A 27,851-nucleotide genomic window follows, 5' to 3' on the forward strand; every position below is an offset into this window, starting at 1 on the left:
ACTAAAATTAATTTTTTGTTCTCAGTAAGGCTAAACGCTTGCTATTACTTTGTGTTTCCAGTTAATAAGTGTCAGTTATGGATAATCTGCAGGCATCTATTTGCCAAAAAAAAGTGTACATATAGATTTGTTTCGTTCTTTAAAAATCAGAATACTGGAAAGAAAGTTTGTGAAGCTGAAATTTTTCACTTTGGTTTCAAAATCCTCCCTATGAGGTCTCGAGGTTGGCATGTTTGCTTTGCAGAAAATTTCAGTCATTAATTCCATTTCCATTAATTCCATCCTGTGAATGTTTTCAGATTTTTTTGTTACTTCTTTATAATAAAAAGGACAAAATTTGGAGTGACTGTCATTTATAGGTTATGGTTGTTGTCTATGTGAGATAAAAAAATAAAAAATAAAATTCGACTGTATGTGGCCAATGAACTGGAATGAGTTTGACATCCCTGCTTTAAATGCTACTGGCTGCTGATTGGCCTACAATTGTTTAGTCCTGTATTTGGATGCATTTGTTTGTCTTGCTTGTGTTCAGAAATTAGCAGTCCAGTGTTTCTGTTAAAGTTTCCACATCAGCCAGAATGTTAACTGAGCACAGTCAAAAACTGTTACGCCTCCCTGACTGCTGTTGTTGGGGTGACTGAGGTCTTTTATGATTCTCTGTGTAATGGCATTGCATTAAATTATCTTTAAACTACTGTTCTTTCATGCTCTGGAATAAAAACTGTCAATTTATGTCAAAATGTTATAATTCTAAAGTTTTATTTCAGCTATAAAAAGTGTCATTTTATTGTCCTGGTAAAATATTGCATTAATTTACATTTTGCAGGGCACGGTGGTGCAGTGGTTAGCACTGCTGCCTCACAGCAGGAGGGTCCTGAGTTCGATCCCCCGGCTTGCTGGGGCGGGGCCTTCCTGTGCCGAGTTTGCATGTTCTCCCTGTGTCTGCGTGGGTTCTCTCCGGGTTATCTGGCCTCCTCCCACAGTCCAAAGACATGCATGCAGGTTAACTGGTGACTCTAAATTGCCCGTAGGTGTGAATGTGAGTGTGAGTGGTTGTCTGTCTCTATGTGTCAGTCCTGCGATGAACTGGTGACTTGTCCAGGGTGAACCCTGCCTCTCGCCCAGTGTCAGCTGGGATAGGCTCCAGCAACCCGCAACCCTCACGGAATAAGTGGTTACAGAAAATGAATGAATTAATTATAAATATTAGGCTTGTTGCATTGATACACCACAAGATGGTGTGACTGTTCTCTGTCCCACTGCAGGAACAATTGTTTTATCAGCAATTTCATCTGCAACAGCTGGATGCAGATCACTCAGCAAAATAAGACAATGTTTTTCATGTTAAAGGCATAGCATGCATTTTTTAAAATATAGACCCATACAATCATAGAGACCCTGCTCTGCCTGTTTTTCCTTATTTTCTCATGTTTTGCTGTGCACTGGACACTTTAACAACAAAAAACATCAGTATTTGATGTCCTGATTTAATTTGATTTGACATTTACATTGTGAAAAACATTGAGAACACATGCTCTTCGTACTTTGGGGAAAATTGTCCGGCTAAACTTTTCAACAGAAAAGTTTATTTCTCCTCAAGAAATTGGTGACTCCGAAGGAAACAAACAGAAAAATTTGAACTTAAGTGAAAATGAATGTGAACATCCATCCTGAATAAATAAGGATAAATGACATTCTCGGTTCAACTTATCACAGAAAACCAAAGAGTGAAAAACTCTGCTTACTGAAAGGGTGTGCAGATTTTAACAGGGAGTGAACAGCTGAACAGCAGAGTTTCTATAATATTTTTTTTATTTATATAAATTGCAGGTTTGTGCAGGTGCTGGAGATCCTTGAAAACACTTGAATTTTAATGTTTTCAAGGTCTGAAAAATGCTTGAAGTTGTAATCACCATCCATCCATCGTCCGTAACCGCTTATCCTTGACGGGTCGCGGCGGAGCTGGAGCCTCTGCCTGTAATAATGAATCAGTTTTCTATCAGTTAACTATCAGTTAAGAAAAATGCACAAAATTCACAACCCTAATAGCAGTGATGGAAAGAGTACTGGAAATCTGTACTCAAGTAGAAGTACTGTTACATTCCTAAAATATTACTTAATTTCCAGTAAAAGTACTGGTGTTAGAAATATACTTCAGTACAAGTAACATACAAAGTATTCATCTCAAAAAATACTCAGAGGATTAGTTACTTTTAACTGTTGATTTGTAAATTTTGCACGTTTTCCTGAACCATTGCTCACAACTGATTAATCATTAATAATTTATACGATACAAAACTTTTTTGTCATTTTACCCCCAAGTTTAATTCCCTTTATTCAACAAATGACTCCAACAGACAAAACAATGTCAAAATATAATAAAAATAAGAAAATAAAAGCATAATAACATCTGATTAATTGAGATGAAGAGGCGAAATTATCATTTTGTATATAAATGTCATTTTGTGTGATTTCAGTTGACGTGTCCAAATCTGATTTTGAGGACCTCAGAGCAGACAAAGTCCCGGGGTCCCCCTGAAATTTCTGGTGCCCCTCTAAGTGGGGCCCGGACCCTAGGTTGGGAACCGATGCTATAAATGGATAAATGGCACCACATGCCAAGGAAAGAAGAGGACAAAATCAAACTCATGAAAGATGTTTTTATTGATCCATCAACCGAGAGTATCATAAATGATTAAGTCAGTGTGATGAGTTTGACAGAGGAATGATAATGACTGAATCAGGCAACACACAAAAACAAGATACATGTTTGAAGTCATACTGTGATCCCTAAAAGCTGAAGCGGTTGTACAGTTGAAAAAGTGAACCTCTCGCAGCTGCAGTACCAGTTCAGGATCCTTTCAGTGCTGAAAAAACTTTCTGTCTGGTTTCTTATTTGCATAAACTCAGACTTTTTCCTCACTGAAGACACGTTAATACAATATAATATTAATCCCAGTGCCACTGTACAGCACAACACAAGAGTACAAACAGAAATGTGATTGTTTTACTATATGTTAGAGGTTATATCACCATGAGATTTTAACTGAGCTTTTCTATAGCAGTGTATTAAAGTCTATGTTCTGCAGGCTGTTTTAACTGCCCTTCCATTGTGTTTCTAAATGGCTGCTAATGCATCTTAATCAATCTTGTATACTGTTTTTAATTTTATTATACCTTAAAATTACATTTAATGCCTTCGTTTTTTTTTATTATGCCATCAAAGGTGTTTTATTTTATTTTTAATGTTATTATTGTAGACCAATCAATCAAATTTCCTGATTTTAATTTAATTGCCTGGTTTTTAATCATTGTATTTCCTGTTTTTAAACTTTTTGATTCTTAGATGTATCACAATTCACAAGTCCATGATCTGATATTCAAAACCCAGTTCTTGGCATCATCAATACCTGTAATAATTTTGTAATACGGGCTGCATGTTCCTTACAACAACTGGATGGTGAAACATAACAGACACACATGTAACTAGGCAACTTCTTTAATTGTGTTGAGGATTGCTGACTGTGAGTAGCCACAGATAGATACGGCCAGCATCCCTTCGCTTAAAAGCTTAAGATTTGGCATTGATAATCGTTTTACATCAAATCATGAGGTGCTACAAGATTCTCACCCCTTCAACATCAACATAAACTTGGACACCCAGGGTGGAAGTAATTAATTACAACTACTCACATTACTGTAATTAAGTCATTTTTTGGAGCTTGCTTCAACCATAGACTGTAAATTAATCAGGATTAAAACCTACAACTTCATGGAAACCCACATCACCACACTAGTCATCAGCATCAGATAGCTTCAGTGTAGTTATGAATTAGTATTCTGCCCACGCTGCCATCTTAACTTTCACATGCAGGCAGAGGTTTGTATTTGGCACTTGACATTTTGGTTTTGTACATGACCACTGCAGAGATCATGCCAACAGCTGCAAGAAGACATCCAGCGATGAAAACCAGGTTCAGATTCAGGTTCATCACTGCAGAAAAGAGAAGCATAATTTGAATCTGATTTCAAACAGAGCAGGTGTGCTGTTGAGAAAACACTTCCTGTTTTTATACCTGGGCCGTCGGCGTGATCGGCTGATCTCCTCAAGCGGAGGGGACCCTGGGAAATCTGGTGCATTGAAGTCTCGGTGACAGCCTCTCTCTTTTTTCTGGCTGATGCTGAGGAGTTGATGCATCCCCGCGAGCACCTGGAGTTTGGGTCTCCTTTTTTACACATCATGACTGAACAGCTGATGTACACCTGAAAACAACAGAACATGCTGTCATCATATCAGCAGACAAACCATTGTCTCTTCAAGTAGACAAACAGCAGAGTTGTAGTCAGATCCCGCGTCGAAAGACTTTCCTTTATATCTATGTTAGGATGTATTTCTGTGACCAGTGTGGTATGTTGTACGCTCCTACATGACGTGTATGGTAACAGATATATGGCTGGCAGAAAGTCTGGTGGACAAGACTCTGTCCATCGTTGGCATATTTGCATGGTCCAAAAATAAACCGGTTATGTATACTCAGACAACCCTATATAAGCTGTAACTGTTGGAGTGTTCTTGGTTGATTCCTTCTTACTCTGCATGCTGTATGATGTGGAAGAACCCGAGCTCGTATTAAACATTGTTTTCGGGTACACCTGTGTCATCTCTTCTTTCGGGATCCCACAATAATCATCATCCTAACAATCTATATTTAATTTGCATCAATAAGTTTAAATGTTTTTTGTTTTTATCAATTACTGATGTGATAAGTCTCAGGCATTGAGAGATTTGGTGGTCCTTTTTGACTGCTTGTTACAACCTGTAGCTTTTAAGATGTGCTTTTCACATCAATGCCTGACCACCGAAACACTGAGCCTCTAAAGCCCCCTTTCCATAAAAATGTCCTGGCCTGGCTAAGGCACACTTGTCTTGAGTCTAGCAGCTGTGCATTAGATAATACTTTAATAACACCTCTCAGATATATTTAGACTAACTTTCTCCACATGATCAGTCCTTCACCTGGTCATGCAAGCCGATGAACTTGAAGGCCTCCATGCTGAACCTGAACTTTCCCATGTGGCTGGACGAATGCACTTGAACAGTTTGATCCACGTTACACCTGGTCAGAGAAAAAAGAACATGGTCAGAGAAGTATATTTTTCTACTGAAGGAGTTCCAATGAAAAGGAAAAGTAAGTAAAGCATTGACTTTTACATCCAGGCAGCCATATTGCATAGGTGAGCCTCTAAGGTAAGAGGATCATCTACAAGGCGAAACACATTTAGTTTCCATCTCTACAAATATACAAATGGGAAGATGGATGGATAGATGGAGCTCAGCAAACACTGGGTGGCAGACAACCAACGATCACAAACCTCTAATATAAAAGCAAACAACAAATCTTTACAAACACATTGTTATTGCCACTAGGGGGCGCACTCATGCCTACCCATTGTCAATGATGGAATAGGTTGGCCTGAAGTTTGGGTTGTCATATGGTGCAGCTCTGCAGGACTCCACAAACAGCTCGGTGTTGTTGACTGAAGAGGTGGCATCTATCTGCATGTAAATCCTGCTCCCCAGCTCATACTCCAAAGGGTATGAATTTGGATCAATCATGGTTTGGAACTGGTTATTAGGATAGAACTCAAAGCCATAGGTGAACGTGCCGAAGCCTTTCTCCAACACTGTGACATTGTTCCTGTGTGCTTTGAAACTCTGTGTCACATTTCCCTGTTTGGCGTACACGCAGCAGAACTGCACTTCAAGCAGGTGCTTCCTGGTGATCACGTCACGGATGTTGTCAAACGTGGTGATCTCATTTGTGAATACCAGGTTGTCACCCTTTTCCTGCAGAGTAAAAGGTTATATAATCAGTTCTCATACTGCTAATGAAAAGGAAAAGCACTACCTGTATTCAGTCCTCATACTTCAATGTCACCAGGGCAATACTTTGATGAAAACTCACATTCTTCACAATAAAGCATCTTCAAGGTATTTCTGACCAGAACTGAGCTGGATTTGATCAACAGGGAAAAGTACATCAAGGGTTAGGGTAATTTCCTGTTGCCAGTAGGTGGCGCTATGAATATGACTGAATACTGTCGCGTAGATGACCTGAAGTTTTGCTTCAGCCTTTGTTTGAATGAGACACAATGGTGGACGCCTGGTCATAATCTTTCTCACATTGCAGCTGAACAATGCACAAAAATATGTTTCTGAAAACATTTTCGGTGAGACACAGGTAATGCAGTAACAGAATTTTGACTCAATCATTGTGTAGAACCTGTCCCATGTTAAACAAACAGTGGTTATTCAGTTGTACCTGCCAGAACAACTGAAAAACTATTGTTAAAATTTACCTTTCTCACGATGTCAATGGGTGAAAAATAATTTGTGTATCTGCCCTGTGATTCAGATCTGCCCTAAAATTTAATGGGTTCTTCCTTGGCCTATTCCACACGCTCCTGCCAGGTTTCATGAAAATGACAAACTGAGAGAAGAGCGCAGTGGATAATGAAACAAATGACCCTGCGGTACCTCGATCACAGTGCCACAAGCGTTGAGGGGGACGACAGCGACGACGTGGGTGCTGTTGGAGTGAGTTGTGAGGCTGCAGACGGTGTTGGAGGGGTCACTGAGCCGCAGATGAGACTCGTGGATTCCATCGAATGCAGATTTGTCTACCTCTACTGTCATTGTGGTCTCAGTGCAGATCACATTGGGTTTAGCTAAAGAAAAGATATATTTTTTCAAAACATTTTGCTGAAAACTGCATATATTTTTTAAAATACATTGTAAAATAAAACCTGTGTTAACACTATAAGTGCCAGAAGTCCATAACAACTAGAGCGTCCATAAACGATCATTTTGACCTTTCACTCTCTCATGATAAATACATAGAATACAATATAATACAAGACATTAATACATTTATTCACCACACCGTTTTAAGATTAAAATAGAATAGGAGGGTAAAAAAATGCCAAGCTGATTAACATGGTGTGAACAACACAGCTACAACTAAAACAACCGATAACAGGTGTGTTAGATTTGCAGTAGCTGTGCAAATGATCAAGCATCAACAATAGTCAGCAGCTCTGCAGCACTGAGCCACTGGTGGGCCCCCAAATTAAGTTCTGCTCGGGGCCCCATAAAGTCTCGGGTCGGCTCTGAATCGATGGTTCTAAATTTGGACTGGAAGTAAAGTTTACCCAAACTAACGTACACCAGCCATGTGTAGATGATTTTTGGCACTGAATGACATCATTTAGCATGTGATGTATTTGGTGACAACATGCAACATTCCAGTAAATTCACGTCAAAATGTTGATTTTAAAGTCACTTGCACTCACGTTTCGGCTTCACGATTTTCAGCAGAAAACACCTCATCTCTGACTGATACTTGCGAGATCTGGAAAGCATCAGTGAGCAGATTTGGTGAGACTGATTGGTTAAAATCATTACTGTTATGACATGAGCAGTGCACTCTACTTTGTTGCTTAGAGATGTATTTTACAAACACCAAACACAGAAGAACATACATATACAACACCAGAGGTGGGAGACTGCAGTCACAAATCTGAGGACTTGAGACTTGCTTAACTAAAGCTGATAAAAGACTCGACTTATTTGATATTCATGACTTTAGACTTGACTTAGACTTGAGACAGCTGACTTGAAAGGACTTGACTTTTTTCAATTAAATATCCGCATTTTCTGGGCTGACCAGCTATGGCCAAAAATGAAAAAAAAAACAACTGGATTCACAGATTTTATTGTTAATAATGATGGTAAGAGGAGACTGACTGTATGCAGCGTCACAACAGGAACACCTCAAATGAATTCTGATACAGTTACTAATTACCTGTTAAAAATGTAATCAGTAATGTAAGTATCCAAGTATCACAATATTAGAGCAAATTTTATCATGTAATCATGGATAATATATGCATTCGCTTCAGGCATGATACTGAAACAAATATACAGGAAAAATAAAACTTATTTTGAATTACATTTCAATTATCTCATTTATGTATTTAATGAATTTAATATTTTGTAGTTTTGAGAAATTATTATTGTTACTATTTCATTTTTGTTTTACATTCCTCTATTTACCACTAGAGGGAGAACTCAATTCTCTCCACAGTAACTTGGGACTCATTGGTTAAGAATTATGACTTGCTCACTGGTGTCTCACTCCCACCTCTGACACAAACTATACTAACTAAATCAAGACTAAATATACACATAATAAATTACACACTAATTCTGTCATAGAGGAAATGAAGCCTCGACTCACCCTGCTGATGATTCAGCAGCAAAGCAGACTGGGAAAAATTCTCCCAGGTCATTTGGAGAAGCCGTGTACTTAATGACAAACTCATCATTTGAGACCGCCTCCTTGCTGATGTTCAGCGGGCCCGTCATGGCGATACTGTCCAATCTGGATGAGAGATTTCCTCATTAATGCTGACATTATCTTACTTGCTGAAATACTGAGAATGTTTTGTTGCCACACTGATCACGTTGGATCTCACTTACGTTGCCATTGAAACTTGTGCTTTGACTGGAATCCTCAGTTCTTTGCCGTATTCTGCTTCAATTTCTTCACCATGTTTAGGTGTTGGGTCCACAAGCTTTGGCAAGAAGTGTCCCTCCACACATGAGGATACAGGTGGGTCCACTGGATCAATTTAAATTGCAAATGTTATAAGTAATTAATAAACAGCCAAAGTCCTTTCTGGTGGACCACCATGGGACCTTACTGCAGAAAAAATATGTATTGTAGTCAATGGAGAGAGACAAATGTTTTTTTGATTCTGCCATGAATTACACATATGATGTCTGTTCATCTAAAAGATAATTTTACAAGACAAGAAAGTCACTGTTTGTTGTGAAACTGTTAAAGTATCAGACTTAAGTAGAAAGGCTTCACACCCAGAAGGTGCATAACTGACGTCAAGACTTTCTTCCTCCAAAGAGCTAACGTTAGCCCCTGAAGCTACGGTGCCTGTGTATTTTCGTACTGGGATGGAGTCACGCGAGTTTGGATCTGCTTAGTTCTTTATCTTCACAGCTGATAAAACGCTTCAGGTAAGATAATGTTACACTGGGCAGCGATGTTGGTGCTGATGATGCATATCGTTTGAGATGAGATGCTAAACATGCTAAACTACACTAAACTATGACAATCTGAGACTTTCTTGTCTCGTAAAATTATCTTTTAAACTGATAAAGATCATATGTGCAATTTGTGGCATCTCTATACCTATAAGAACACTGCCACTTTGCTGCTGTTTATGAATCAGAACTTAATATATAGTTTTACCTGAGTCTACATTTTTCAGGAACACTAGGGAATTAAGTATTCCTTCACATGTTGAGAAAATGTTCCTACTTCCTAGGGTAAATAAGCCCTTTAAAGGACCAGTGTGTAGGATTTAGTGGCATCTGGTGGTGAGCTGGCAGGTTGTAAACAGCTCATCTCAGTTTACACTACACACTGGGTGAGTGGGAGAATTTATAGTGGCTGTAAAACTTGCATAAAATGTCAAAGGCCATATCTAGAGCCACACTGGCTTTTATGAAAAATGATTTGTCTTCTGTCTAAGCTCATGAAAAGTTGATGTTTGATTTTAAGAGGACAGAGAGTTTGGGAAACAAAATTTACAAACGAGTTAGGGTTAGGGACTCTTGGCCTTTCATGAAAGCAGCAGGGTTTCTTTTGGAATGTGATTAAGTGCAGTTTGGCTCATTAAAAATGTGGTGAGACAATTATGAAGACGAGTAAAACCTGACTTACCAGGCACCCCTATAGCTCAGTTGTTAGGGCGTATGCACCATGTATTGAGGCTGTCAGTCCTCTGCAGCGGCTGCCAGTTCGATTCCTACCTGTAGCCCATTTGCTGCATGTCATCCCCCCTCTATCTCTACCCCCTTTTCTGTCATATCTTCAGCTGTCACTATCACAATAAAGGCAAAAGCCCCAAAAAATAATCTTTAAAAAAAAAAACTGACTTACCGAGAAACATGAAGTGAAAAGGTAGTTTGCTGAGAGGAGCGGTGGTGTGTCTCCGGCCTGCGCTGCCAGTGTAAAGGGTGGTTCTAGCAGGTGGGGGTGGTGTTGTGCTTAGTGGGGCCTGTCTCTTTCTCCTGTACACCAGTGGACCAGCGACAGAACGAGACCCGTCAGCGTAGGACAGACTGATGCTACTTTGCGGGAAGTCCTCCGCCAACATCTCAAATGCAAACACTTTGCCGTTGTTCGAGACGTGACGGTAGTATAACGTGGAAGAGTCCTGAAAATGTCAACATTTAGTAGTCAAGTGAGGGAAAACATCAATCTGGCGTTGTGCATAACGTATTAAGAAACTGATTTTCTAACTAACCTGATCTAAGTAGAAGCCTGGAGGTAGGCTGCACACGCTGCATTCTTCTCCGCTGACACTTCCATATCTGGAACGAACTTCGTCACCATCAGAATCAAAGGCCATCAGCTTGTATGACCGTGGGCAGTTCTCAGGCATGCTTTAATAGACACATTAACAGTTAGTCTTTAACAGTCTTCTTCCAAAGATCCTTTATGCAAAAGGAAAAAAAACCCCCTAAGTTTCAAAGCAATATTACCATTATAAATGTGCAACTGACTTTCTTTCCCGACTCCTAGACTACCACTATAACTGTAACAGGAGAGGGACAAAAGAGCCTCATGTGGCTCCAGAGCCTCAGGCTGCTGACTCCTGGCTTAGCTGAAATGTTTCATGGTAACTTTAGGGAACTTACCGTATAAAAGGAAGGATGCCGATAGCTGGTGGTCTGTTTGGTTTTCCGGTGTCAGATCTTGTTCCCAAGTTCACCATGGTCAGTATCCTCCAAGAATTAACGCCGTTACGAGTGCTGAGCCAACAACAGTCAGAGTCCCTGGTATATGTGGAAACAACACTCTTTAAATACTCCATCTACCAGAAAAACTTTAAATATGGCTGTTGAATAAGATGATGCTCTGCAAACTTCATGTCAAGAACAGCAGCAACAACATTAATATGATTACAATAAGACGTAAAGCTCACCTGAACTGAAAAGGTTTGTCACTTGAGACATTTCTTCTGGTGATTGTTTCAGTTTCACACCATCGGCTGAAACCGGTTGGTGCACTGGTGCTGCTGTCAGTTACTCCTTTCTGCCTGTAAGATGTGTCCTCAGTGCCACAGTTACCTCTGTAACAAGACCAGGGGTAATGGTACTGACAGCTACCGTAGGTCGCCTTGGTGCGGATTTCCACCTGTGGACAAAAGATCCGATTAAGCAGTTGTGCAGTTAGAGACGGTTGCTGTACTGAAGTTAAGAACTTTTCTAATTCAGTTACATATAACTAGTTACAGGTTAGGTCACAGTGACCTTTGACCACCAAAATCTGACCAGTTCATCCCCGCATCCAAGTCTGAAGAAATTCAAAAAGGCACATCTGTTCCTGCAGGATGAGTCACTTTATTTTCATTGTGGATTAGAAAATGGTTGGGAGGCAGATTTTGCTCATGTGCCACAAGTTGAATATCATTGATGACTTGAAGCCTCTAATTACCTCTCAGAAGACATTCTAGTTTTCGAAGTCTAAGTTATGCAAAATGATTAAGGCCACATATAAGATATTTATTTCAGGTGTGCGGTTTAAAGTAAAAACATTATTCATAAAGAATGTTGCATATCATTAAAAGTTTTATCACTCACTTCGTGACTTCCATCAGGGTTTTTTCTTTTGTAGATGACAAGCATCTTTTGCCCCATGTGATGTGACGCAGACGCCAGGGTGACCAGGAGCAGCTGAAGCAGGAGCACCTGTGTGGAAGCCATGATGCCCGAAACTCACCTCTGATTCTCTCGAGATGCTCTGCCACTTCCATCCACCTGCAGCATCTTTATACACGTTTACAGGCTCGCCAGAGGAGCTGCCAGGATGAATGGTATGTACACTATGTGAAGAATAATTTACCAGCTGCAAAACTGGTTTCAGCAAACAATAGAAAAGATTATTGAAACTATGAGAACACCAGTAATTAATGTCAGGGAATTTAAATCTGGGCACAGTCACAGTGTGTAGGTTTTTCATTTTATAATACAACTGTATTTCGTACACAATTCTCATTCTAATCATTTTGAAGACAGTTTCAAACTGACGTAGTTGCATTGGCAGGTGAGTGTATAATATATAATATATATATTTATATATATATAATATTATATATATAACTATATAATATGGTGTAAACAGTCAGTCAAATGGAGAGCACTGTTCATACAGCGGGCTGCAAACTGGCTGATAGCACTCTGCCACACAAAACATAGAGTTTCAGTTTGAAGCAGAAGCACTGAGAGCTGAACATAAAGACACTTTCCTGCACACACAAGTTAACAAACTCAGCATGAGAAGACTCGCTTATTCACCGGGGAGGAAAGGAGGATTGTCACAGTTTGGCCACGGTCAGTGAGACATGACAGCATCCCGCTTGGAGGTGAGTCAGGCTTGTTTTCTGCTCACTGCAGAGTGGGTCCATCTCGGGCGCAGCTCGGCGCAATAAAAGCAGTAATGGAGAAGCAAATCAGCGTGACATGTGACCTTTTATGTCATTTTTGTCTTGTTACATCTTTAAGTCCTTTTGTCTCATGTCTTTTACACCATCTTAGTCTTGTTTCATCTTGTTGCATCTTCTTTGTCATATTTGTCCTGTCACGTCCATTATATTGTTTTTGACTTGTTTTTTCATCTTGCTTCATCTTTTATGCATTGTTTTATTATTTTAATCTTGTTACACATTTTATGTCATTTTCATCTTGTTATATATTGTTATGTTGAATTTGTCTTGAAACATCTTTCACACCATTTTTTTTTGGGTTTGGTTACACAACTCTTAGTTCAGGGGCATAGTGGAGTGAAAACCCAAGTAAACTCAGTTTATTCAGTCTATTCTCAGATCAACTGTATCAATCAATAAGGGGAAGTCTCTATATTTATCACTGTACCCCTGATTTGGTTATATGTGAACAAAACAATGGGGTTCAAATAGCCAAAAGATGGCATCAAATATCTTGGAATTAAGATCGTCTCATTGTTAGAAAAGTTATATGCAAACATAAAGACACGTGTCTACTTCAGGATGCGGACTGACTACATGACTACCTGACTCACCTCTAGATGCATAAACATACACTCAAATTGTTGTAAAAGTTGCTGAAAGTGAATAAAAAACTAGGTTAAATAAAACAGGGAGAAAAGTTGAGTTCAGTTATCAGCGAGTGAAAATGTCTGTCAGAGATTAACTACTTTGATTACATTTCAGAGCCTATATCTTTTCACTCATACAGGGTGTTACCAGTCGAACCAGTACATGAGTATGAGAGGACAAATAATGTGTTTAGTTGCACAGTAAACAACTGGGCGCAGTTATACAACAGGCTAATATTCAGTACCACTGAGACAGCTGACATTTACACACCAGTTACAGCCAAATGTTTTCATTTTCAATTTTTAAGAAAGTTTTCATTTTCAGAAATGATCTCAAGTGATGCCAAGGAAGAAGCAAAGAAAAAGGCCGCTCTGACTAGTTTGTCCTGCAGAGACTGCATGCAGAGGAGATTCGCCTGGATATCTGGTCATTTGACGCTTCACTGTTAGCAGGTAACTACAGTCAGACCTTGATCGAGGCAGTGGACCAGCACTGTCAGTTCTGAGGTGTTCAAATGGCTGATTTGCTGTCAGAAAAGGTTACAGTGGTACAGGGGAAACAGGGTTTGGTTTGGTTTAATGCATGAGGAAACATCCCTTTTCAACTTTGTGCTTATTCTTCTAGCGCATGGGTGAAACCGCTCAGTAAAAAAATAAAATAAAATGAAAATCTCCTTCAAAAACAATCCAAGGCACACTGAAAAGTTTGTACAAAATTATAATACCTTCAATTTACTTGGCAAAAAGAGTAAAAAATGACCAATGCATATCACCCAACACAGCTACAGATGAGAGGAGCCCATCTGGTTTCTTTTCTCCCACGTAATGATTCTGCCCCTTTTTGGGTGAAAACAACCTCTATAATTTGACTAGTAGTCGATACAAATTTGATACAATGTTTTTCACTGTTTAAATGCATTAAAATAAAATTATTAAAAACTCTAAAAGTGTGGCTAAAAAAAAAATACGCAGGGCCAAGAGTGTAAACCACATCACAGTCCATCACAGACCCCCTCGTCGACTGGGACACCTATAAGCCGATGAATTCAGTGGCAGGTGGGATGTACAGCCATGGTACCAAAAGTCAGATGTCTCTCTCACATGCCAGAGTGTTACTTCAGCCCAAAGGGTACTTATGTGGCCAGGAAGAGTTCAGTTATCTTTGCACAGAAACAGCGAGTAGAAATGTCCTTTCAGAGGGAGACGTTTTACTTTTGTATTTGGAGTACATTTCAGAACCTGTACCTTTTTACTTTTTCTTGAGTGTAAAAGCTGAACTAGTACTTCTACTTTTACTAGTCTTTTTTTTTTTTTACTCAAGTATCTACTTATGTAAAACCTGTGTACTTTTACTGCCTCTACTTTAAATTTAGCTCACTAATCTGCAAACTAATGGACAGCAAGAAGCAAAAGAACAAATTTTCACATTCTTATGACAGTAACTGACATTTTTCTACTCACTTTATCTTATATTCTATTAACATATTATTGTTATGCACAGAAGCTGATTTAAAGGCTACCTGAAAAACATAGCTCACAGGGTGCGACAGTCAAATCATTGTGTGAGTATTAGAGGAGGTCTGTTGTAAAATTAAATGGAATGGAACACCTGTGCATTAGGTTGATATTAACTGCAGAGACAGCTGTGATTGACAGCTGACATTTCCACACTGTTGAATGTCAAATGTCTCACATTTTTCAGAGGTTATCTCAAATGATGCCAAGGAAGTAACACAGAGGAACACACGCACTGATCCAATTAGTCTGTCCCGTTGAAGATGTTTTGAACTTACGTAGTATGGGTTGGGCTGAATTTCCTGCTGGTTGGGTGGAAATATTTTGTGTGCAAATTATGTGCACGCATAATATGAATGTTCCGCTGTTAAAGGTCTCCCTCACATTAAATCAATAACAACAGTTTGTTGATATGTGAAGTAATGTGGGATCAGTTGTCGAGTTGTTGTCTTCATTCTTAAACAATCACCAAAACCTATCTGACGTGACTCAGTCAGAAATCACGATCAAGGACGAGGTAATGTGTTAAAGTTTATTCATGTCAAGTTTACTTGTTTTTCACTGTCTGATGCATTTTGCTGTGTTTTCCAGTAAGTTCGAGCAACCAGCAGGTAGAAGGAAAGACACCATTACCTTAAATAAATTATGGATTTCTCTGGTTTGATCATTGTCAGAAACATTTAAGATAACATCAGTACACAACTCAACAAACTATATAACATAGGTATAGAGTTTTTAAACATTTTAATGCAGAAATTGGACATATTTTAACTTTAATAATATCTAGAACTAAGTGTCACTTATTATCATTACACAACACAGGCTGCACAACGAAAAGAGAGTTGTAGTTCCTTCATACACATGTACACAATATACAGTATATACAGATAATTACTTCAATTCAGAGTAGAACAAGGAAATAAAACAATATGAACAGTGATTTACATATATACTAGGAGTGTGTATCTCACTGACTGACACAATTCGATACGTATCTCGATACATGTTCAAGAATATGATATATTTTAAACTTTTTAAATGACAACGATTCGGTTCGATTCTATTCAGCTCTGTCACGATACAATACGATATGATACAATACAAGACGATGCAACGTGTGAATCTTTACATTTTGATTTGAATAATTTTACATTTGCAGAGTGCTATTAGTTGCAAAAAGACATCCTGATAGTTTTACTAAATATAGTGACAGTAGAGACAGAGAGGAGACATTACAGTGGTTTTAACATCTTATTCTCATGTGTAAATGAGATCCTGTAGCCTAAATGAGAATCTGTGAACAAACTTTCAAACTGTTTAAAATATCAGTATTTTTGCAGTAAGATGATCTGCTGCTCTGTTTCATATGAAGAGTGCTGTGGTTTTGATTAGTGTGGAGGAACAGTGAAATGTTACCTGCTCTCACAGTGACATGACGTCTCTGTGGTCAGACTCGTGGCTCTGTACTCTGTTGTCAGACATGTTTTCAATAAATGATCTGCGCAGCGTTTGTCATCTTTCTTATAAACCCAAATTTATTCTACACTTGTGTGCGACGCAGTACAATGCCATTTCTGTCGCTGTTTTCAGCGCGCCCTGTTTTGATGAAATGAAGAGGAGACACAGGAGAGGAGGAGGAGGAAGCGCTTGTTGTGTGTGATCACGGCAGCAGGCGTACAGCGAGAGCGGTGCAGGCAGAGGCAAGAGGAGAGACAACGGAGGAAAGTTACAGTGGCAGCTACCTGATGCTACAAATGAAACATATGTGCGTCCTAATGAGATGTATAGATACGCTCATGCTGCATCGATTTGTTTCCGATTCATATTCAGCTTTTAACCCGATGCACACGTATCTTACACATTAAAGTCTGATGCATCTGATGCATGAGTGAATCGTTACACCCCTAATATATACATATACACATATACACCCAGGAAATAATTCTGTGGGTCATTTTTTACGTAAAACATCCGGGATCTAAAAATGTGGTGTAAAACTGTGTCTTAAAAACTGGATAAAAATGTCAGTTCATGACAGCTTCTGGAAGATAAACACAACATTACGAACATACAGTTTATACAGCACATCTCACAGTGAGATTTATCTGAATGTGGCTCCAGAAAATGAACAAATCAGTGGTGTATCAGTAACACGGCTAATTTAAGATGTACTGCTGGACAAATTGTACAAATTGGACAGTGGAAATGAAGGGAAAAGATTTTATTTTATATAAATACTATAAATAGAAAGTGAATAAAAGATGTGTTTGCTTAATCTTAAAGCTCAGTTGGCATCGGTCACAGCCAACAGCTGCAGTGAGTCACTGTCCTGAAACGCTGCTCTTTACTTGTAAAGAACCCTCAATTATAATTGAGGTGATGACACATTGTTCCATTCTCTTTATGCCTGCATGCTAATTTAGAACAAACGCTGTCTAATTTGCAATGTATCATTTATCTATAATGTTTCGGTACTAGACCTTCATCAGGCAAACAGTTTGTCCAGTTTGTTACTGAAGCACACAGCAATGTCCCAAATAGAGACAGAAAAAATAAGGCAATGACAATAAAATGTATCCCCGACATGCCTGAATTGGCAAATACACAAATGATAAACCACATTCACAACAAATATCCAAATTACAAATAAATATTCCATGTGCAAATATTGGAAGGAGGTCGATAGGGGTCTATTTACACTGTACATTAAAAACAGCAACACTGAAACAACAGAACCCCATATCAGATACAACAAGACACATGATTCATCAAAATATGCATATATTAAATATCCTAACTGTACACATTTAATTAAGTAGGTCCCTATAAATATAAATACTAGTTACAATAAATATTAGCAGATTCCAAAATTTGTGGATAAACCTGATTTCTAGAAACATGGCATCTAAAAAGATCAATATCATCCCAAATTTTAATGATGTAAAACCCTCTACAGTAATCAATAGGGCCTCACATATCATTCAGCAGGGATGCATACATGTAAAAATGGACACAATCAGCAGGTCACATTACTAGATAAACCTGATGATATACTCATACGTATCCAGAACTGTGTGGAGCTGGACGACGAAGCCCTCAAAATATTCTTAAACCAAAAGAAAGGGACATCAAAAGTGCATTTTTTCAGAAAACATTTAGTATATACGATCACAGAAAGATTTTCAGGAGTAATTCATCATTCAAATCTTTAGGAGCCAATATCTGAAAAGTATGAATCCAGTAAAGCTCCTGCTGTTTTAGTCATGGTCACGGCGGCAGCTTCACCTGTTCAACGCCACAGAAACGTAAAGAGGAGATGTGCGTCACTAAAATGCACAGCTACGGGATAATCCTGGTCATTTCTGCGTATTGAGCTGTTTTGTTCTGTAATCCTCTGTTTAAATTTGGTGTTTTCCCCACATATGCCTGGACGCTCTCCTGCATCAGCCTCTGTGGAAACCAGTCTGTTTGTCCGTCTGTCCAGACAATATAAGGACATAATGTTACTCCTCCTCAGTGGCCAGGAGTGTACACCACTACTGAAAACCTGTACTCAAGAACAAGTACTGTTAGATTACTAAAATATTACTCAATTGTAAGAAAAAGTACTCTTCTAGTATTCTTCTAAAAAAACTACTCAGAGTATTAGTAACTTTTGAACGGTTTATGTTAAATACAGCACAAATAGCAGCATTCAGTTGAAAGAGGTTTGTGTTTCTCAGTCTGACTCTTCTCAGGAGTCATGCTCACCTCTGGGTGTGTTACATACCTTGCTGTGATACTGGGTTGACAAACAACCAGGTCACATTCCCAACTCATCGCATATCGATGATTAAGTTTGTCACAACACCCCATCAACTCATACAGATGCAGATGGTATATGTTGACATCTGACAGTGAGGCACCGGGCTTTTAATGTGACTCCAAAAGATTTATATAATGTCGTGTGCGTGATATGAGTTCTGCCATGTGACTTACGTTACAGTTTTTTCTGATCGCTTGCACAAAAATAACACACACTTAGTAAAACCTGACACTCAACAAGCAAAACCTCAGCCCAGATCTGCACAACTATCAGCACATTCTCAGCCTCACGCTTTTTGCTAAATACTAAACACGATGTTTTTGAAATAACTAAACACACATCTCTGCATTAGACACAGAAATCTAATATCATGTCACTTCTTTGCACTTTCTAAACACAACTCAATTCAAACAGTGGATCAGACACGACCATCAGGGGTACAGACACTGAGCTGCTTAACTGGAAACTCTCCAGTCAACAGGTGAGTTTTTACCTGTACCAGATTTATCAAATGTGCACCGTTGGTCGACCATGTTTTAAACTTTAGGTTGACACTGAGAGAGGCTGGACTTTTATAAAATATGCTGCACCAATTTTCTTTTAAGTGCAGGGACAATGAATGGAATGAATGAAAAAAAAAACCTGATTAATATCAGTTTATCCTACAAGTCAACACTGGAAAAATAATTTTGTATTTGTGTTTTTTCTCACAATAGTATTTAACATAAAAGTATTGTTGCAGTGTATTTATTATGTTGATTGTTTCATTCTTTAATAGTCTCTAGTCTCCAAAGTCTCTGAAACTCAGTTATTTTGGTATTAAAATCCTCCCAATTTCTGAGGTCTTAAGACCATCAGTGCTGCGAGAGCCAGATATTCATTGGTGTATTTGGAGTACAACTACCACACCTCTGTCCTAAAACAACACCCAACCATTTAGAGGCATGTAGAACAAAATGTCACTGCATTGCATTTTATCCACTGATGGGGCGAGCAAAGGGGCATTTTATCCATTTTTATCCATTGAATGTGCACTTTAGAGGGAACTTTATCATGTTTTATCCATTTGAAGGGAACTCTAGAAAGTATTTTATCATGTTTTTAGTGACTGGAGGGACAACTTTTCTACATGAATTTGTACATAAATTTTTAAATACATAAATTTCAATATACCATCAAACACTGCTATATACCCATTGGTTTTCAGATGAAAGAAGTGTTTGAGTGGTTGAAAGGTGTAATAGTAGAAATAATGTATAAATCAGTAGTGTATCAGTGACGTGGTTAATTTAAGATATACGATTGGCCAATTCAAAGAAAAGTAGAAATGAAAGGAAAATATGTGTCATTTTATTTCACAAAGTGAATAAAAGATGTGATTTCTTAATCTTTAATAAAATATCTAAGGAGTGAGCTCTGTTGCCAGGCAACAGCACAGGAAGCTGAAACACTGCATCTGGTATTTTTGGCTGTGATCAATGCCAACTAACACTTTGCCACACCTTGCTTTTTTCTGCAGGCTACCATTACTAAATAATGTACAACAGGAACACCACATTGTTTTTCTAAATACTTGAATAATTACCATGGGCAGTTTCCTCATGTAACAGTCTGGGTTTATTGCCAATTGTATTCTTCGCATGCAAGGAGCTTTTTGTGGTTGTTGTTTGATTATGAAACACCTGTTGTTGTGGTGTGAGGTTTTGGTCCTGATAGACCACAGTCTCCTGCACAGTGGTGAGTTCAGGCTGTCTGAGGGGCGTGGGCAAAATAAAATGAAAAGGGCAACAATGAAAAGGTGTGTTTGTGGTGCGGTGCCAGCGGGGTGAACATGACATGCCTGGTTGAACACTTGTAATCTCTGGTTTAGATTAAATTGTTTTGTGATTTAACTCAACTACCACACCTCTGTACTACAACTACACAGGCACGGAACAGCTTCTAGCATGGAGAGCAGCCAATATGTCACTGCATTTCATTTTATCCACTGGTGCAGTAAACCAAGAGGGCATTTTAATCCATTTTTATCCCGTGGGAGAATATTCTAGAAGGAACTTTATCATGTTTTATCCACTAAAAGAGCACTCTAGAGGCCCTTCATTGCATGTACCCACTTTTTAAAAATGTTTTTTGACATATGTTATTAAAAACAGAGGGACATAAGCTGGGATCAAACCAGGGCCGTTTAAAAATGGCAAACTATCATGACCCAATTCACAGCAGGCCTTATCAATGAATCTTGTAATGTGTATAAATTATATGAATTACAAATTATATGTGTATTAGTTATATTTCCTGTCCGAATTTTTACTGCAAGTTCTGCTTTGCATCATCTTATATTTGCTGGACGCATTTAATTGAACTATTATCATTGAACTTACAAGCAAACCTACCACACCTCTGCACAGAAATAACACAAGGAATATTTAACTATTTCATTGTTTAAAGGCACGGAGAGGCCTCATGTAAAGAATTTACCATTGCCACACCTGACAGCTCAGTGCTCCGACTACAATCGTCTCCTTTAAAAAAGTTTGCTGTTAAATTCTTAAGAAATGTGAATATTAACATCAATATTAGTAAGAAATGACAAAAAAGTCAAATCTGAAAAACAATAAAATATAGCACATGTCTCTGCTGCCTGGTCATTTGTCCAGTCCTCACAATATTACACTTTAACTTTGGCTGTACAATGTGCAGGTAACAGATATGATCCTTGTAAAAACAGGAGAAAGAACAAGACAGATGCTCCACTCAGCACAAATGAGGACGCAACAAGTGAGAGGAGTCTGTGGGAGAAACACAACAACACACTGCCACCTGCTGGCAACACTGAAGAACTCCAGCGTCTTACAGAGACGCCCTGAAGCAATAACTGACCCTCATGGCTCCTATGATAATACAGAGGGTGTAACATGATGAGGAGTGTAACAATAATTAAAACTAACCAGGGAAAAAGGAAGACAGGAAAACAGAAACAAAAGTGTTAACAAAGATTATTTTTTATTAAAGAAGTGCAAAATTAAGTTGACTTCAAATTAGGTAAAGCAAATATAATAAAAGGTTAACCTACTAAATCAAACGACATAACACACAAAAGACAAGTCTCTTTGTGAGCCAGGGAAGCTTACAAAGCACATGAGGCACCAAAAGACAGTGAGTGACTGAGCTAGCTGGGGGAGCTAGCTAAAAGACAAAAGACAACGAGCTGTCTGTCCCTGCATGACTAGACTGCAAACATGCAGACCTCAGTCTGCTGAATGGCTCACTAAACCTTTTCAGCTGCAGACTCCCTGCTTTTAACCACCAGGCCCTGACTGCAGACTGACTGCAGCTGCTGCCAATCACTGCAGGAGACCTGGGCAGAGGACAGCAACACACAGTGGCATGTAACGTTAATCACTTATTGCCAACTATTTTGATAGTCGAATAATCTGTTTGAGTAACTTTTTAAGAAGAGAAAGTCAAAAGGCTCTGATTTCAGCCTCTCAAATGTGAATATTTTCTGTTTTTTAAAAAACAAAAAAAAACAAAAACAATGTTTGAGGTTGTCATCTTCAGCTTTTGGAAACACTGATGGACATTTTTCACTATTTTCTGAAATTTTACAGACCAAACAACTGTTCACTTAATTGGGAAAATAGACAGATTAATAAACAGATTAATCGCCAGTGAAAATAAGTTATAGTTGCATCCCTATTTTACATTCAGTATTTAATCGAATTCCTACTTTATCATGTTTTATCCATTGCAAAGGTCACTCTAGAGAGCACTTCATCACATCAAACTTTTTTGTGGACCCACTTTTCAAAAATGGCAAACTATATCGACCTGGTTCCTTATCAATAAATTTTGGGAAGAGTTAATCTGTGCATAAATTAATGTTCCTGACCATTTTTACTGCATGTTCTGCTCTGCATCATCTTATATTACTGAAAACACATGTTAAATAGTTAATACATGAGAAATAAATGCATTGTACAACAATCACCTTTAATATTGAGAGAGAGAGACAAAGACAGGAAAGAGAGCAGAGAGAGAGAGGGGATGGCACGCAGCAGAGGGACACAGGCTGGGATCAAACCAGGGCCGCTGCAGAGGAGTGACTGGCTAAGTACATGGGATGTACACTTTACAAAGTGAACTATCAGGTCACCCCACAGGCCGGCATCATTATTTGTGCAACACTGCAGCAATAAGCCACTTAGTTTTTAGAGGAGATTCAAAATTCAAATAGCTGATTATCGTGATTTACTTCTTTTCCTGACCTCGCTTTATGAAAAACTCTGCTAAGGGGACGTCCTACAAGAGCAAACCAGTCACACCTGACAGCCCAGTCCTCCCACTACGATCCTCCCTCCTTTGAAACAGTATAAGTACACACATACAGAACAGAATGAGGTATAAACAAATAATATCATACCATTAGCTTTGGCTATACAATGCACATGTAACACGTCTCAGAGTGAGAACCCAGAAACAGAAATGATCCGTGTAAAAACAGGAGAAAGAACAAGACAGGTGACAGGTTCTTCAGTTCACTGCAGCTTCACTCAGTAGAAATGAGGTAGCAAAGAGTCTGCTGGAAAAGAGGAGAGTCCAGGGGAGAAAAACAACAACACACTGCCTCCGGCTGGCAACACTGAAAAACACAAGTGTATTATAAAGAAGCCTGGAAGCAATAGTCGACCCTAATGGCTCCTGTGAGAATATTCTTCTCACAGAAATAATATTCCCAAAATAAAAACATCAACAAAATCACAGGAAATGTGACGAGACATTTTGTGTACTTCACATAAACATAAGCCTACAGGCTACGGCTGCACCTTCTAGTTAATTATTGCAGTGTTGGACAAACACTGATTGTACTGATTGGTTGAGTGTGCATCCTATCTATTAAGCCAATCAGTCCTCTGCAGCGTCCCTGGTTCAATAAGTTCAGACATAGTCTGTAAGCTTATGTTTATGAGAATTTTTGCTTATAGGGCCACGTGGATAAAACACAATGAAGTGCCCTCTAGAGTGCACCTGCAATTCATAAACCATGATAAAGTGCCCTCTTAGTTTCCCCATCAGTGGATAAAATGCAGTGCAGTGACATATTGGCTGCTCTCCATGCTAGAAGCCGCTCCGTGCCTTTAAACAATTAAATAGTTAATTATTCCTTGTTATTTCTGTGCAGAGGTGTGGTAGGTTTGCTTATAAGTTCAATGATAATAATTCAATTAAATGCATCCAGCAAATATAAGATGATGCAAAGCAGAACTTGCAGTAAAAATTGGGACAGGATATATAATTTATACACATGTAATTTGTAATTCATATAATTTATGCACATTTGACAATGATCAAACCAAAGAAATCCATGGTGTGTTAACTTCTCCCTGCTGGGTTCTAGAACTTATGGAGAAACGCAGTAAAATACATCAGAGAGTGAAATGCAATTGAACTTGACACGAATAATTAATTAAAATAATTGCATTCAAAACAGTTCAACCCAACCCACAGAGGATTACAATACAGAACAACAAGAGGACAAACTGGTTGGTCAGTGCATGTTGTCCTTGTTTCCTCCTTGGCATCACTTGAGGTAATTTCTGAAAAATTTAAAACATTTGGCTTTCATCACTGTGTGAATGTCAGCTGACAATTCCAGCTGTCCAAGTTATATTAAATATTAGACTTATTAAACTGTGTCCATTTGCTTATTATACAAACAAACATGTTTGTCCTCTTATTCTCACTCAAACACACAAGAACAGGTGCCCCTCTGATGGATAAAACATGATAAACTGCCCTCTACTTTGCCATTCCAGTGGATCAAATGTAGTAAAGTGCACTCTGGTGTGCCTTTTCAAATAGTTTTGTACACAGATGTTTGTATAAATTGTTAGTTTTGTTAAAAATGTGCAAATCTATTTGTGACAACCAAGCAGACAAAGCCTTGGGGACCCCCTGTGACCTTTTTGCCACCCCCCTTACGGGGACCCATACCACAGGTTGGGAACCATTTCTCTAGAGTGCCCTTCCAATGGATAAAACATTATAAAATACTCTCTTAGTTGCCCCATCAGTGGATAAAATGCTGCTCTTCAAGGCTGTTCCGTGCCTTTAAATAATTAAAAAGGTGTGGTGGTTTTTGTACTTTAAGTCATATAGCAAAACAATTGATATCTAAGCCAGGGATTAGAAAAGTTCCACCATAAATGCACAACAATTTTTGGTATGCTGGCACCGCATGACATACACCTGGTGCCCTTTGATTTTTTTCTAAAATGCCCTCCAGCAATAAATGAACTTTCCACAGGCATTATATGAAGAGTGAGAAAAACAATGTGACCCTCCTGTTGCACATGTCCTGCCCTCATTAGCCTGCAGGTAAAAAGAAAGTCAGACAATCTGTCACCACCTCACTTTCAACTCAGGTTTTGCTTACCAGTAACCAGCAGAGTTACAGGAAACTGACTCACTGCTTCTGTTGGCTGTGACTGATGCCAACTGAGCTCACTCTTTAGATATATGTTTTTAAGATCAAGCAATCACACCTTTTATTCACTGAATTGTTTTTAAATAAAATTATTTTCCTTGATTTGTCCAGCAGTACGTCTTAAATTAGCCGTGTTACTGATACACCACTGATTTGTTCATTTTTTGGAGCCACATTCAGATAAATCTCACTGCGGGATGTGCTGTACAAACTGTATATTTTACTTGTAATATCATTTTGTTTGTAATGTTGTGTTTATTTTCCAGAAGCTGTCATGAACTGACATTTTTATCCAGTTTTTAGATCTTGGATGTTTTATCTAAAACTGACCTTAAGAATTATTTTCTGGTGAATATGTGTATATGTATATATGTAAATCACTGTACATATTGTTTTATTTTCTTGTTCTACTCTGAGTTTAATTATTTACCTGTATATACTGTATACTGTGTATGTTTGTAGACCAAAGGTAACAGCTGCTAGTTGCTGTAACTGACGGGATACATCAGAGTGAAACGCAAAATAAGTCCAACATTTCATCGTTTAAATGTCTAAAAACTCTACATGTATGTTATATGGTTTGTTGAGTTGTGTGCTTATATTATTCCAAACGTTTTTAACAATGTACAAACCAGATAAATCCTGAAACCAAACTTGACATGAATAAAACTTTAACCTCGTGCTTGATCTTCACTTCTGACTGACTTTCTGTGTTACTTCCTTGGCATCATTTTTGAAAATTTTAATTGGTAGTCATTAGTGTTTAAATGTCAGCTGTCAATCCCAGCTGTTTGACGTGTTCCTGTTGTGTGACTGTGCCTGTAAAACAAAGCATATTGTCCGTCATCCCTCTCATACTCACGCACTGGTTTGACTGGTAATGTCCTATCAGATTTAATTCAGCCTCTATGAATAATAATAGTAATCAAGTTTCCTGCTTTGCTTTTTAATCTGTCGTGTTTTTTTTATTGAAAAATGTCAGTTGTGTCATAAAAATACTACAATTTGTTATTTTGCTTCTTGCTCAGATAGCAGAGGTGGTAAAAGTACGCAGTTTTACTCATGTAGCGACTCACAAAAAAGACTCACATAAAAGTAGAAGCACTAATTAATTTTTTTACTGCAAAAAACCCTGTTGCTGTTTAACTTTTGGATTCACAACACTGTGCCGCTGTACAGCCCTACTCTGTCAACACAAACCTTACTAGACTAACTAAACTTGGGGCCCCTTCACCCAAATCACATCCTCACACCAGAAATCTCAGTGTCATCTTTGACCCAACTTTAAAATCTGACACACAACTCCGTTGTGAGAAGTTGTTTTTTTTTTTCAGTTCAGAAATATGATGAAATAAGATCAAACCAGACCTGAAACACAGAACAGAAGTATGATTCTGATGTAAAAAAGAGTTTGCAATTACTGTCAGAAAAGGGGACACAGAAAAGGTACTGGTGCTGGTTGCTATGTGCAGATGAGGCTGAGGACGAAGGTTGGAGATGGACTATTGCAAGCAAGTTATTAATAACTCTGTATGTCATATTAGTAATTCTAAACTGCTAATAATAATGTCTGTGAATTATCTTGATTTCTGGAAAGAAAACCTACTGTTAAATTTTACAAATACTTTTTTTTTTTTTTTTTGGTGCATTGAGCCCCAAACTGAGTGCCAAGAGAAAGCAGCCATCTCTGTAGCCAATATATGCAAAACTCTGAAACTCACACCAAAACTGTCTAAATAAATAAATACCACCACGGGTTAGAAAAAAATTAACCAAAAAAAGTTCTCTAACTTACAGGTTGACTTCCTGTTTGTACAGCCCACTGAATATGTGCAGTCGTGTTTCCCTCTGAGTCTTCGCCTACAAGTTCACTCAGCTCATAAAAACTCCACGGATCAAAAATTAATTACAAGAATCATAATTGACCTTGTTTGACGTCTCTTATATGGTGGTGGCTTGTGGAGGAAAATGCTTTTTGGGCTCGTGGCGAATTTTTCACTGCAATAAAAGTGGCCACTGGGAGAAAAAAAAATTTTTTGCATGTGGTTCTTCTTATGGAGGACTTGTCTAAAAAACCCTGTATGTCAGATGCACTTGTTATGAGTTAATTGAGTGACATTTATCATAAAACATTTGCCATATTTTGAAGAGTTTATCAACCAAACAACTATCACACACAACAGATTACATAAACAAGAACAAATATGATGTGGATACAATTTCTGAAATGATTTGGGGAAGAATTTGTGAACAATCGCATTGACCAAGGGAGCTATTTTCTCGATCCTTTAAAATCGACTTGAATTCCCCCGCAGAGATCAGCTCTGCCAATTTCAGATCCTTCTGTAGATTATTCCAGGATGAAGGAGCATCATAACTAAAGTCAGATTATGTAATCCCAATTACATGTAATCCATTACAACCCAACCCAGTAAATAATGAGGTTTCAAAGATGCTTCTCATCTGAAGGACAACCGGTGGTAAACAAACGTTTTAATTGTCATTACACTGGTAATTCATTTGAGCATTTTTATGACAGCAAACTAGGACTACACGATACTGACAGATATTGTAACATGATTCGCAGTTAACGGGAAACATTATTTTTGAATCACAATTTTAATTTTCACGAAATATAATATTGGGATATTGAACTTATTGTGATTCTGATAACATTTCAATTAATTGTGCAGCTCGAAATTAAACCACATTATTTTTGACATTTGTCCTGCAGTCAGTTGAAAAAAATGTGGATGTTTGCAAAATAAATGACTTTCTCACCTGCCAGTGCAACCATGTCAGTTTAAAACTGTCTTCAAAACGA

The 27,851-nt window shown here is 38.3% G+C and overlaps 1 protein-coding gene across 1 annotated transcript in view; it reads right to left on the minus strand.

Moving 5' to 3' along the window:
* Positions 1 to 3,208: 3,208 nt before the first annotated feature.
* LOC146332469 (uncharacterized) overlaps positions 3,209 to 27,851 on the minus strand; it is a 46,562-nt gene continuing 21,919 nt past the window's right edge. Inside the window, exon 14 of the mRNA XM_084718284.1 lies at positions 3,209 to 3,994. Coding sequence (XP_084574410.1) covers positions 3,858 to 3,994 — 137 coding nt within the window. The 3' untranslated portion in view covers positions 3,209 to 3,857. The remainder of the gene's footprint in view (positions 3,995 to 27,851) is intronic.

The sequence above is a fragment of the Lutjanus erythropterus genome, chromosome 1 (genome assembly GCF_056507025.1).
Source record: "Lutjanus erythropterus isolate fLutEry1 chromosome 1, fLutEry1.hap2, whole genome shotgun sequence".
Lineage (NCBI taxonomy): Eukaryota > Metazoa > Chordata > Actinopteri > Lutjaniformes > Lutjanidae > Lutjanus > Lutjanus erythropterus.